The sequence below is a fragment of the Falco cherrug genome, chromosome 18, assembly GCF_023634085.1.
Source record: "Falco cherrug isolate bFalChe1 chromosome 18, bFalChe1.pri, whole genome shotgun sequence".
In the NCBI taxonomy this organism is placed as follows: Eukaryota; Metazoa; Chordata; class Aves; order Falconiformes; family Falconidae; genus Falco; species Falco cherrug.
This window is the reverse complement of record NC_073714.1, coordinates 7,298,571-7,311,470: the sequence shown is the minus strand read 5'-3', so window position 1 is coordinate 7,311,470 and position 12,900 is coordinate 7,298,571. Positions and strand designations below refer to the sequence as shown.

General features: G+C 59.1%; 1 protein-coding gene across 8 annotated transcripts in view; it reads right to left on the bottom strand.

Moving 5' to 3' along the window:
* LOC102050142 (2-oxoglutarate dehydrogenase complex component E1) overlaps positions 1-12,900 on the bottom strand; it is a 36,410-nt gene that overhangs the window by 253 nt on the left and 23,257 nt on the right. For all 8 annotated transcript variants that reach the window (XM_055695993.1, XM_055695994.1, XM_055695996.1 and 5 more), the window contains 18 exons: positions 11,626-11,741; positions 10,289-10,443; positions 9,706-9,852; positions 9,145-9,235; positions 8,046-8,225; positions 6,815-6,943; positions 6,032-6,211; positions 5,516-5,668; positions 4,733-4,835; positions 4,393-4,521; positions 3,074-3,224; positions 2,851-2,978; positions 2,589-2,767; positions 2,366-2,437; positions 1,759-1,881; positions 1,116-1,188; positions 308-471; positions 65-219 (listed from right to left, as the gene is read on the bottom strand). In XM_055695993.1, coding sequence (XP_055551968.1) covers positions 65-219; positions 308-471; positions 1,116-1,188; positions 1,759-1,881; positions 2,366-2,437; positions 2,589-2,767; positions 2,851-2,978; positions 3,074-3,224; positions 4,393-4,521; positions 4,733-4,835; positions 5,516-5,668; positions 6,032-6,211; positions 6,815-6,943; positions 8,046-8,225; positions 9,145-9,235; positions 9,706-9,852; positions 10,289-10,443; positions 11,626-11,741 — 2,428 coding nt within the window. The remainder of the gene's footprint in view (positions 1-64; positions 220-307; positions 472-1,115; positions 1,189-1,758; positions 1,882-2,365; positions 2,438-2,588; positions 2,768-2,850; positions 2,979-3,073; positions 3,225-4,392; positions 4,522-4,732; positions 4,836-5,515; positions 5,669-6,031; positions 6,212-6,814; positions 6,944-8,045; positions 8,226-9,144; positions 9,236-9,705; positions 9,853-10,288; positions 10,444-11,625; positions 11,742-12,900) is intronic.

Sequence of the window (12,900 nt, the reverse complement as noted above, 5' to 3'; positions counted from 1 at the left end):
GGGGGGGTCTGCACCCTCCAGCCTCCCCCGAGCATCACGACCACCCCACCCCCCAAGTTCCTACCAGACGGGCTTGGCGCGGTTGATGGTAGTGCGCAGCCGGGGTTTGACGTAGTCGTAGTAGCCCTGGTTCTTGTGCTCCTCCTGGCACCACACCAGCTCGGCAGCTGGGTACTTCTGGGCTTCCAACTGGAGGAGGTCGAAGGGGAACGGGGAGAGCTGCGGGCAACACGGAGCAGCATCACAGTGGCGCCACGGGAGCAGCACCCCCAGCCCGTGGGCTCAGAGGTGGCCGGACGCTGCTCACCTGCTCCACCCTGGTGATTGCCACGTCGGCCTCCATCTGCCGGGCCTTGCGCTCACGGGTCAGGTCGTAGTAGACCTTGCCAGTGCAGAACAGCACTCGCTTCACCCGCTCAGGACTCTGGGCCGCAGGGCCGCTGTCGGGGATGACACGGAGGAAGTGGGTGCCTGCCACGGGAGAGGGTAGCACCGTCAGCCACAGCAGCCTGCGGCACCGCACCGGCAGCTGCCTGCACCCACATCCCATGCCAGCTCCTCCGGGGACCCCAGCCTGCGCAGGCAAACCGGAGAGGCAGAGCCAGGCAGCTGGTACTGGGTCAGCTCCCAGTACAAACCATCGCAACTCTGTGCAACCTGCGGCTGCCAAATCCGGGTGGCACCGCTCTGGCGGGAAGGGGCTGCTGACGGAGGAAGTGCCACAGCAAAATCTGGAAAGCCGAGCCACCTCTCTCCTGGGCACCAGACTCGGCGCTAACAGGGGGTGGCTCCAATTTGCTGGGTAGATGGGCGCAGCCAGCACACCCCAGCTGCAGCTGGGGCGGGCACGCCGCCTTGGCACTGGAGGGGAGCGGGGAGGGAGGAAGGCAGCCCACGTGCTGCGCTGGCACAGAGCTCTCTGCATGACTGCCTGCGATGCCCCCGTGCCAGCAGCATCAGCCCTGCCCAGCTGCTCTTCGGCACAGGGAGGCCGCTGCCAGGCGGACTTTGCCCGAGGCCACTGGCTCCTGCCCTTCACCCTTCATCCCGCAGATCGGCACGGGGTGGGGGGGGTGGGAGGGGGGGAGAAATGAGCACCTCCGCGCCGCCCATACCTGGCAGCATGTCGTCAAAGCTGGAGCGGGCTTCGGGGTGGCGCAGCAGCGACTTTGGAGTGAAAATTATCAGCTGGAAGGAGGGGGGAAGAGGCAGAGCAAGGCGGTCAGCCTTGCCAGAAACATCTCCCCTACAAACAAAGGCCAGAGCACCGACCTGCCCATCCTGCCTGGCCCCCCCCCGCCCCCACCCCCCGAGCCCAGGAGCAGCCGCAGATTTGCTCCTCGCTCGGCTGCCGTGCTCTGCCAGATCTGGCATCTGCTTCCAACAGCACCAGCTCTCCCTGTCTGAGCTTCCCCCAGGGAAGAGGCCAAGGTGCTGCCGAAACCTGCTTGGCCCGCAGCTGGAGCTGAAGGCAAGCGGCGGGACTGCACTAGTTACCGATGCCCACCAGCCGGCCGTGGCGCCTGGCCTGCCCACACAGGAAGGGGCCACAGCCACCGCCGCCTGCGCAAGCTGGCCGGCAGCACATCATGCACCAAGCCAGTCCCGAGCACCACGAGGTCCTTGGCCTGGCCAGAGGCAAACTGCCCGTGTTTGCTGCCCATGTGCAAGAACAAGCCCGCCCCAAGTCCCGTCCCCAGGCTCAGCAGGGTCATGGGGCTGCCCTGCCTCGGCAGGCGCAGAGCTGCTGGCACTGACCGGTTTGCGGAAGGGCAGGAGGATCTGGCGCCGGAGGACGTGGAAGAAGTTGGCCGGAGTGGAGCAGTTCACAACAATCCAGTTGCAGTCATAGAGCTGACGCACATCAAAGTCGTCCAGTTTCTGCCTCGGTGAGTGCAGTTCAAGGGATTTCAAGAAACACAAGGTGCCTCTTGGCCTCACAGCTCCAGCAGCGGGGCAAAGAGCAGCACCCAGCCCTCTCTCCCTCCCCTCCCTCTCCAGAGCACATGGACACCCACAGAGACCCGGGAGAGGCTGCAGGTCCGTGCCCCTGCCTTGAGGTGGCCAGCAACACCCCCACCTCCTGCTGCTTTTGGACCCACCTCTGCCTTGCATCCTGCAGCAGCCCCGGGGGTGGTGGAGGTGCACCCTGGGCATGGGGTTCAGCCCCCTTCCCGAAACCCTCCAGCTGCAGCACGAGCCCAGGGCACCCCACACCTCCTGCTACTGGCTCCGCAGCCCCCGCTGCGACCGTAGCACTGTGCAGGGCCCACCCTGGTGGTGTTGCCCCCCTCCCCGTTTCAAGTCAGCAGTTGGATCCAGAACACAGGAGGGCCAGGCTGAGCTCAGCACGGCCGCCACTCACAGGGAAGACGTCAGGATCGTCATTGCACATCTGCAAAAATCGCTCTGGGCGGGCGGAGGAGTGCTCAGGACCCTGCAGGGACCAAGCAGCGGGAGAGTGAGAGGGGGGCGAGGCTAGTGCAAGCAGCTGATGCTAGGCGCTGCCACTGCTGCCCTCAGCTGCTTCTTATGCAGGCCAGACAATGGGCACACCCCTGGGTGCCCGTGAGCTGGGGGCTCCTTACCATGCCCTCCATGCCATGGGGAAGCAGCAGGACAATGCCGTTCTGCCTCACCCACTTGGCCTGCCCGGGACAGATGAACTGGTCAATTATGCACTGGGCGGTGTTGTGGAAGTCCCCAAACTGGGCTTCCCAAAGCACCAGGGCGTTGGGGCTGGCCATGGCAAAGCCCAGCTCAAATCCTGAAGGATGGGAGAGAAGCGAGGGGGTTATCTTCCCAGAGTGGCCTCACCCCTGGGCAGCAAGCACAGACCTCCTCACCCACCGAGGACGCCGTACTCCGACAGAGAGCTGTTGCAGACGGTGTAAGGAGCCTGGTTGGGCCACAGGTGGTTCATGGGGATACAGGTCCTCTTGTCCACATTCTGGTCATGCAGGACATGGTGGCGATGGCTGGAAGAGGGGAAAGCGTTACTTCACCGTCACCCTTCGGATGCCTTCCAGAAAGGCTAGAAGCACCTTTGCAGCCACCAAAAGCATGGCTTTACCTAAACGTCCCCCTCTCAACGTCCTGGCCACTCAGGCGGATGTGGATGCCCTCTTTGAGCAGGGAACCAAACGCCATGTACTCTGCCAGGGCCCAGTCCACTGTCCGGTTCTTCACCATCTCCCCACGGGTTTTCAGGATACGGCTCAAACCTGCCAGGACGGAATACGGCTTGTAGCCCACACAGGAGGGAGTTCCAGTGACACCATGTTTCTCCCACAATCCACCCACGGACTGACAGACTGCAAATGCCTGGAGGTAGAGGAACAGATTCACCTCTGCCACAGGGATGAACCAGGGATGAGGAATCATCCCTGCAAAGAAGGATCGGCTCCAAAGCAGAGCTAGCTCAGTTCACTTCCCTTAACCACAGCTCCCTTGTGAACTAATTCTCATAGACTCACAGGGTGCTCTGGGGTGGAAGGGACTTTCAGAGTCCCTCCTAGTCCAACCCCTCTGCCATGAGCAGGGACGTTTTCACTAGATCAGGTCGCTCAAAGGCCCGTCCAAGCTGGCCTTGAACTCTGCCAGGGATGGGGCACCCACAACTTCTCCGGGCAACCTGTGCCAGCATCTCACCAGCCTCACCGTAAACACTCCTCCTTTATTTATGTCCAATCTAAACCGGCCCTCTTTCGGCTTCAAAGCCTCGCCCCTTGTCCTGTCACTACAGGCCCCCGTGAAGTCTCTCCACATCTTTCTCATAAGCCCCGTTACACACCACAAGGCCGCGGTGAGGTGTTTGTGGAGCCTTCTCCAGGCTGAACACCTCCAACTCACTCAGCCTTTCGGCACAGGAGAGGTGTTCCAGCCCTGCGATCATTTCCATGGCCGCCTCTGGACCTGCTCCAGCAGGCACACACCACACCACAACACAGGGAGCTCCATCTGAACGTAAGGAAGGACTTCTTTACTCTGAGAGGGACAGAGCACTGGCGCAGGCTGCCCAGGGGGGCTGCAGGGTCTCCTTCTCTGGAGACATTCAAAACCCACTTGGATGCAACTCTGCAACCTGCTCTAGCAGAACCTGCTTTAGCAGGGGGTTGGACTAGATGATCCCCAGGTGCCTTCCAACCCCGACCACTCTGTGATCCTGTGAACAGGTCCATTCTGTCCTGCGCTGCGCACCCCAGAGCTGGACACAGTGCTCTGGGGATGGGTCTCGGGAGAACAGAGGGTGAGAATCCATTCCCCCCACCAGCTGGCCACACATATCGAAGCACTGTAGCAGGTCCCTTCATCTCAGGCCATGTTCCAGCCCTATCTCACATCTTCTCCAGAATGAACGCCCAGTTTGGCATAGCTTCCGCAAGCTCCTACCTCCGTGGATAGTGAAATCCTCCACTGGCACTGAGCTGGCCACCTGACCAATGTGCGTCAAGTCCTCTTCGTTCAGACCAGTGGAAGGGCAGGTCATGCTCCGGGGTTGGCCATCCAGAGTGAAGAAACCTGCAGAAGGAGCAGCAGCCCACCATGTTGTGGGAGCCATGCCCAGCTCTCTGTGAAGAGCTCAGATCACGGACACTGTCAAGCAAGGGCGGGGATTGCCAGGAGCGGAGAGCACCACCCCACCAGGGTGATTTACTAGAATATAGCTGTCACAGCTCTAGAGAAGCCAGGGTCTTTGCTAGGGACCTCCAAAACATGGCTAGTGGCTTACCAGGCCAGGGTGAGTCCAGCCAGTGCTTGATGTGCAAGATCTTTTCATCCTTGGATCTCGCATGGGCCTCCTCGCAGATCTTGTCATACTTGGCGATTTCCTCCTGAAAGGCAGAACCAGGAGGCAGAAAAGCATTAGCTTTTAGTTGTCTCCAAACAAGGGTGATGAGCCGGGCGGCCTCGGCGTGAGCTTGCAAGGGTGCTGGAGGACACAGCTGGTCCCCACAGCAGGGCAGCCCCAGGGCCGCACAGCTCAGCCTTAGAGCGCAGAGCTGCTGCCGGAGGCCCCTGTCCCCCTCAGGACAGCCCCGCTGCCATCTGAGCCGGCAACTCACATTCTACCCGAGAGATCCTGCAACGTGGTACCGGGGGCAACAAAGAGCTGGCAGAGCTGCTGCCACGCTTGCTGCCAGGGAGGCAGAACTTGTGCAGGGGACCTGCCCCAGATCCCCCCAGGCCACAGTGAGCCCAAGTGCTGCACAGCCCAGCTCTTCCGTGAGTCGCAGCTGCACTGCAGTGGCCCAGCACCGTATGGCTTGTGCTGCACTGATCACGGGGCATCCTTGAACTACATGTTCCTGTGCTGTTCAGGACGAGCCTTGGCTCCTAACCTGGTTGCTGCCAGGTTTGCATTGCTCACCCATCCCTAGCACAGCTCTGCCAGCTTCAGGTGACAAGCACAAGCAGAAACGGGCATCATTCACACCCAGGTAAGAACCAAACACATAGTTTTTACCCGGAGATGCCGCCTGCAGTTTTCCTTCCAGGCCCCAAGGGACAGTACCTCGTACTCCAGCTGATTTACCACCCCCTGGGAAATCAGCAGCTCTGCATATTTCTGCAGCACTGGCTTCTGTTTCCGGATCTGTTTGTACATCAGGGGCTGCGTGAACATGGGTTCGTCCATCTCGTTGTGGCCATTGCGTCTGTAACAAACCTGCCGGGAAGGGAAAGAGCCTTTGAAAGCAGCTCCTTGCAACCCGCGACTCCAAAAGCAGTCGGAGGTACCTGGATCTCTGTGCTAGGCAGGGTCTGAAACAGCCCAGGAGGGACCCACGCACGTCCTCTCCAATGTGGGAGGCGAGGGCAGGCTCCACACAGAGACAGTGTCACCTCTCCAAGTGCTATTACAGCCTCGTTGCCTTGCTTTACACCATCTCCTCCCTACCATCACGTCAAAAGGGCCAAACAAGCCCTGAGGAGAAACCTCAGCTTTCAGAAAATACACCCCAAGAGGTATCAGCAAGCACCCACAGCAGAGCCACAGCTTTAGGATAAAGCCTTTTGCCACGTTCCTCACCAAATCCACCACCACGTCCTTATGGAAGGTGCTACGCCACTCTGCTGCCACATTGCACACGTAGACGACGGCCTCTGGGTCGTCTGCATTGACGTGGAAAATGGGTGCGTTCACCACACGGGCGACATCGGTTGGGTATGGGGAGGAGCGGGCCATCCGGGGGTCTGTTGTGAACCCAATCTGTAGCAGGTGAGAGGGAACAGGACCAGCACAGCGGTAAGGATTTGGAATATGGCTCTGCTACACAGCTCCTTCTATGGACACTCATAGACTTGGGCCCCTGGGGCAGCTGTTTTACCAGTTCAGGAAAGCACCAGGTGAGCGCACACGGAGCTTCGAGGGCAGCTCGGCTGCTATGCTGAGCTGGGGGCTCCCCCACCATGGCTGCACTGCTCAGTCATAGCACAACCCGCCCGACTCCTGCACCCAGGCACCGCAGCCCGTTCCGGTCCCGGCACCTAGGCTGTTAAGCCGCTGCACCCACAGGGATGGGCTGGCCCCAGTGAAATGTCTCTGGTTTACATGGGGCACAACAGAGCAGCCCTGCGTGATCTCAGACGCCAAGCACCAGGCTGCACCACCTCTGTGCCAGGCTGGACTCAAAAGATGCTCCTGCTGAGTAGCTGGGTGTGGAGTACCCCCTGCTGACCCCAGGATCATGGCTCATGCCAGGAACGTTGGCTGGGAAACAGCTACTGCCTGCTGCCAGCTACCACCTAGACCTGAACCTGCAGGGGCTGATCTGCAACAGACCTGCTTGGACGCAGGGGACTTGCTCCTCACCTGGTTGTTCACCACAACGTGAACAGTGCCGTGGGTGGTGTAGGAGGGAAGGTCGCTCAAGTGGAATGTCTCATACACGATGCCCTGCCCAGCGAAAGCGGCGTCTCCGTGCAGGAGGATGGACATCACCTGGGAGATGTGAAGCCACAGCAGTCAGCAGGGGCTCTGTGGGGCTGGCAGGCAGAGGCAGCCACCAGGAAAGGGCCCAAGTCTCATCCCCGTGAGCCTTTGGCGTCCCAGACAGGACATGGAGCAGCTCGCCAATGCATCTGATGCTTTCTCAGGGGATCGGAGAGGGGCCAGCCACGATGGGCGCGACTGCCAGGGAGAAGGTCGTGGCCACCGGTTTCCCCCCCACGCCAGGACAGCACACTTGGGATGCCTCAGCCAGGCAGCGGGACGGCACCTGGCGCACAGCACCTGGGAGGCGAGCCCCATTCCCAGACACACACATCTCAAAGCAAAGCCTTTTGTTGACGGGGGAAGACAAGAAAAATGCCCCTTTCCCCCATGCTTTCACTCCAGAAGACCTCTGGGCAGGATCTAGGCCAGAAGCTAGCTCCAACTTCAGTGACGTTACTTTGCTATCATACCCAGGGGCTGGCTGAGGACACCGCCTGTCAGATGAGGACAGTTTGTCTATTTATATCCAGCCCTTGGGGTGTAGGAGGAAGGGAAGCACTTTTGATCTCACCCTTCCACTTCTTGGTGTTGGAGATAGGTCTGTGATGAATCAGACCACAAATAAACCCCCCCGCAGCCCGCTCCCCTCCTGCTCTCCCACCTGGGTGTGGAGAGCTGCCTCCTGCTGCCGGCTCCAGCTTTCCCAGCCCCAGGAATGGTTATCCCCGGTCAGGCTGAGATCCCTCAGCTTGAGACTCCTAGTGCCGAGTCCCCCAAGCTGCCATGCTTGGATTGGCTTTTGGGAGTGCCCCTCATTTCCCTGCTTTCCAACCAGGAGTTTGGGCATCTGCTGCTCCCCGCAGCCTGGCTGAGCCAGTTGGCTCAAAGACTGAGGAAGCAGCAACGGGAGCCCGGGGTGGGCGAGCCCCTGCCAAAGTTGTCCCCAAAGACAGTGGTGAAGGATGGCAGAGCAAAGTCAGGGTGACGGCAGGGAAAGGGGCACAGCAAACAAACACCAGCTGGGTTTTTTCGCTTCCCACCAACCTGCCTCCCACCAAACCCCATCTGGCCCGGGCCACTTCATTGTGGGTGTCTCAGCACCACTCACCTTCTTCCCTTCCGTGTCCCCGCAGTAAAACTGCTCTGCTTTAGTCTTGCCCTGAACAACGGGATCAGCTGCCTCCAAGTGCGAAGGATTTGCCACCAAGGAAAGGGTGATATTCCTGTCAGTGACACGGTTAATCCGCCGGTGGTACATTCCCAGATGGTACTTCACATCACCGGAGCCCTGATGGAGGGGAGAGGAGAGTCACCCCGAGGAACCTGGGTGGCTGTGGGGGCACAGGAGACCTGAAGCAGGATGGCACTGACCCCAGGGGCTGGAAAAAGGGGGCATTTTCTGGAGGCGGTGGCAGAAGGCAGCAGGCACTCACTTTAGGAACTGACCTGGCACCCAGCAAAGCAAAAGTAGCCTGTTCCAGGTGCCAAACCACCCACACACCTCAGACACACATCAAGCCCATCTAGGTAAGGTTTAAGGTGCAGGGGAAGGACCAAGTGTGGGGAGTTTGGGGAAGACACTGGAAAACATGTCACGCTCACCCAAGCTCTATTCACCCTGCAGCAGTACAGCTGTCACTGGCACTGCTCGCAATATGCACCTTGACACCCCAGGGTGCTGCTTTCTCACCTCAAAACCCCATCTGAAGGGCACAGCAGGATAAAGCCAGCCCAGCCCAGCTTTCCAAAAGCCAAATGATCCCATCTTATGATGCTGGAAGCTTTGGAACACGAGTGCACACACAAGCGACTCAAGCCTTGGGGCTTTTGCATCTGCTTTAGGGCCCCATATGGGGGCCGGGGGCTGCTGCAAGGGTACAAGCCAACCCCTGCTCCCAGCTGCCTTCCCCTCACCTCGCCGTGCACCTCAAGGCTGCTTTATGCCCATGGAGAGCCGCTGACCAGCCAGCCCGTGCTGGAGACACCAGCAGCAGCCAGGGCACGTCACCCCCAGGACAGGCAAGGACAGACCAGCACTGGCACCAACACGAAGGCTACAGTCGCACAGGTATGCGTGGAAACCCTTGCGATGCCGACGCCACCCAGTGACACCAGTGACCCAGTCCAGCTCATTCTGCACAGGCACACACCCAGGGACCACACGGGGACAGGCAACAGCAACCAGCTACAGAGAGGAGAAGACTCACCTCATCAGCAGCCTCCAGCTTGGAGTCAAACTGGCAGAAGATCTGCTCCAGCTCTTTCCTGATCACGTTGGCAAGAACATTGAGGCGTCCCCTGTAAAAGCAAGACCATTGTTGGCCACCGGCCAACTTGGCATCGAGTGCAGACGGTGACTTGCCATCCCCCCATCAAGCAGAGGTGGTGCGCAACCCTGCACCTCCTGCGATGGCTGTAGGGTCACCCAGGGAGGGCTTTCCCGAGAAGGAGACTGCAGACCCCTCAGCACAGGGACGGACCGCCCCATCCTGACAGCTGCCCCAAAGTGGGCAGGCTGGATCCTGCTCTGGGATTCCAGCTCTGCCGACGGAGCACCACGCCCCTCCAGGTGGATTTACAAACTAGCTGAAGCTGAAAGCGCAGCCATGAGCGGAGAGCAGCCAAGGCCTGAGCTCTCCAGCTAAGGTTCACCCCCAGGCAAGACCAGTTAGGTGATGGCAGAAACCGGTGTGCCCTCCAGTACCGAACCCCGGCTGCAACCCCCTCCTCCACGCCCCAAGCATCACCACGGAGAGAGGCAGGATTACCTGTGGGGCATTCCCATGATAACATAATCCACTCCCTTCTCGCTTGACTTATCAATAATGGTCTTTAAGGCTGGGATCAGCACTTCACAGCCCTCCAGACCAAAACGCTTCTCTGAAGACCATTTCCGATGAAGGAACTCCTCAAACCTGGAAGGCAAAGAGAGAGTGGGATCAGTGCCAGGGCTACAGCTGAGGGCAGAAACCAGAGAAAGGATGGGGACCACAGCAGGGGAGCCACAGCATCAAGTGATGCTTTAGCAGGCATCGTGCAGCAGCCCAGTCACCCTGGTCTCCCGCAGAGCTTGGCTGGCCGCTCCCCCACCCCAACAGTGTGCTGCACTTCAACCTTATTTTTAGGTTTCAGGATCTTTTATTGTCTTTCAGGATCACCCACATTTGCAGGTTCTTTGCCAGCACCTGAGCCTGCCAACCCAGCAGGTCACTGGCATCACCCTGCTGATTAAGCCAACCGTGACAGATGACGACAGATGACGTCAGATGGTGACTGCCTCACTCCAGCTGGGAGCAAACCAGCCCAGGCAGCAAGGGAAGATAAGGAGAAGGTGAAGGCCCCCCAGGGTACCTGGTAGAGCGGACCAGCCTGGCCAGCAGCGTGCGTTTCTCTTCATTGGTAAACTGCATGATGCCCGGAGTCTCAAACTTCTGCCGGATCCACTGGCACTGCTCCAGGTCGTTGATAAACATGAACTCTACACCGATGTGCTGGCAGTACGCCATCTGCCCCAAGGGGAGGAGAAGGGCCATGAGACAACAGCCAGGGCTGTAGGACCTCCTCACCCCTCGGCAAAGACAGGCACATGTGGCATCGTATGGGACCGGGGTGCCAGGGACTCTCTGATCCCTCTCTTCAGCCTTCCAGCAAGACAAAGAGCCCTCTTGCACCAGTGGAGACACAAACCCTCCTGCCTGGCAGCCCCACCACGCTGCCTGAACGCCCGCAAGTGCTGCCTGCGGCAGTGGCCCAGGGGACCCATGAGCAGGGCCGGGCAGCCAGCACCGTGCCAGCCCCCCTGCGGAAGCCCCATCTGAACTGTTCTCCCAGGAAAGGTGACGTGGCAGAGGACAACCTGGGATGCTGGGGGGCAGCTTGGAAACTGCACACGACCCAGCATCAAAATGTTTAATTCCCTTTCCCCAGTGGGCCCTGGATCAGACCCTCAAGTGCTTTACATCCACCTTGGAGGCATGTTTTCCCTCTTGGTGGCATCAGCTGTGGCATCAGGTCCACAACACCACTTCTCATGGCAGGGAGACAATCAGCAAAACAACCAGCCCCAACAAATAAGGAGCCCGTTCTTACAGCTTGTCTAAGATGTCGGTGCAGCTTTGCTTCTCCCAAGGTCAACCTGCCTTGGCAGAGAACATCTGAGCAAGTCCGCAGCTTGCCTGAGAGCTGTCTGCGCTCTCAGACCAGGCAGAATAGGATACGAAATTTGGCAGGAAAGGGGAACTGGCTGCAAGAGGTGGAAGCCCCAGCCCCAGGTTGGAGCTCCTCCTGCACCGAGGCCCTCCAAGAGGCCACCACGCAGGGCAGCCTCCTCCTCCAGCCCGCTCCTGTGCTCTCCCAGCACAGTTTGCTGCTTTCAACTCGAAAGCAGCTGGAGAGGTTTCAATAAATGAACTGTTCAGCTGCCTGGGATTTGTTCCACCTTGGGTAGAGCAAATACGTTGCCCCAATGCAGCACGAAGCTGGAGGTGATCAGAGGTGAACAGGTAACATGGGGCAGCTGGCAAAAGTGGGGCAAGCACCGAGGAGCAGCTCCCAACGTGAAAGGCTTAAGACCTGCAGGTTGGCCCAGGCTGCAGGCAGCAGCCGGACCCAGGACCTTCAAAAAGCAACTACTCTGCCCCAGCCCCGTCTGCAAACAGGTCTTGCAGAGCCCCCCCTGCCCTCCTCACCTCCAGCCGACGGATGATCTCACGGAGCGGAAGAGCCGATTCGTTTCCACCAATGAAAGTGGTTGTGGGCAAGTGGAAGACCTTGTCGAGGTCAGACTCATCCAGCCCGTAAAAGCCTGCAGGATTTTTCATGGGTGGGACAAGCGAAAGCAAGAGAGAAAAGGAAGGAAGGGGGATGGGGGGGGACACCGTCACGCAGGGACCGGGTGCAATTGGGAGAGGCGGGGAAGGGACAAAAAAAGCAGCATAAAACCAAAAATAAGCATGAGGGAGGTTTATACAGGTAAAATCCAAGCCATAATTAAACAAAAAGACATTGAGCACAGAACAAGGTTATTATGAAAGGTAACGCAGGAAGTGAAAACACAAAGCAATATATGCATATATATATGTATATGTATGTGCAGGTAAACCAGCAATTAAAATCCAGGGTAAGAGTCAGGAAGTTTGTAGCCCCAAGAACACAAAAAATACACCACAAATTGTAACAGAGGGGAGAGAACGGGAACAGGAATTGAAGAGGAGTCACCGAGCACAACAGAGGTGTCACCACATGGTGGGAATTAAAAATGAAGAGTCAACGCAAGAGAAGGAAACGGTTAAAACAGACAAACCCCAAAGAGGGAGAGAAAGAGAAGCAAAAGAGAGAAAACGGCATCAGGGCTCTGCGATGACGGACTCTCCTGAATAGCTCAGCCTGGCAGTAGGGCAGCCAGCTGGCCCCTCAGGGGTTTTGGTGCCCAGATACCCCCTCACCCAATTAACAGCCTCTCAATTAGGGGGTTAGCCTAGCTCTGCTCAGCAAACTCCCTCCTTCTAGGTCCTGGCACCCGGTGGTTTGTAGGTGGCTGCTGCTTGCGGCAGGTGGGGCTGCGGGGAGCTGGGCTGTGCCTGGAGAAGGTGCTGAGCAGTGCTCAGAGCTGAGCATCGAGCTGTAGAGCTGCAGACAGGCCCCGACACCACCCACGGCTGCAACAGCGTCGGCAGGGCCCTGCCAGGGCCCGCAGCAGCTCCACAGCACCCCAAAGCCATCGGAGGTGCCTCAGCACCCGCTGACATTCATGGCTGTCTTTGGGGAAACTGAGGCACGGAGGAGGAGTGGCAATGAACTCGCTGGGCTGATGCAGCAAGGCAGAAGTGGAGCCGGGAAGGGCCGTCCCAGGACCCTTGGGAAGCAGGAGTCTGGCTGGAAGGGGCGGGCGAGCAGAGCTGCCCGCTGCTGGCCCACAGCCCTGAAGCCCTTCTCGGGCTCCTGTTCCTTGCCCCCCGCAGAGC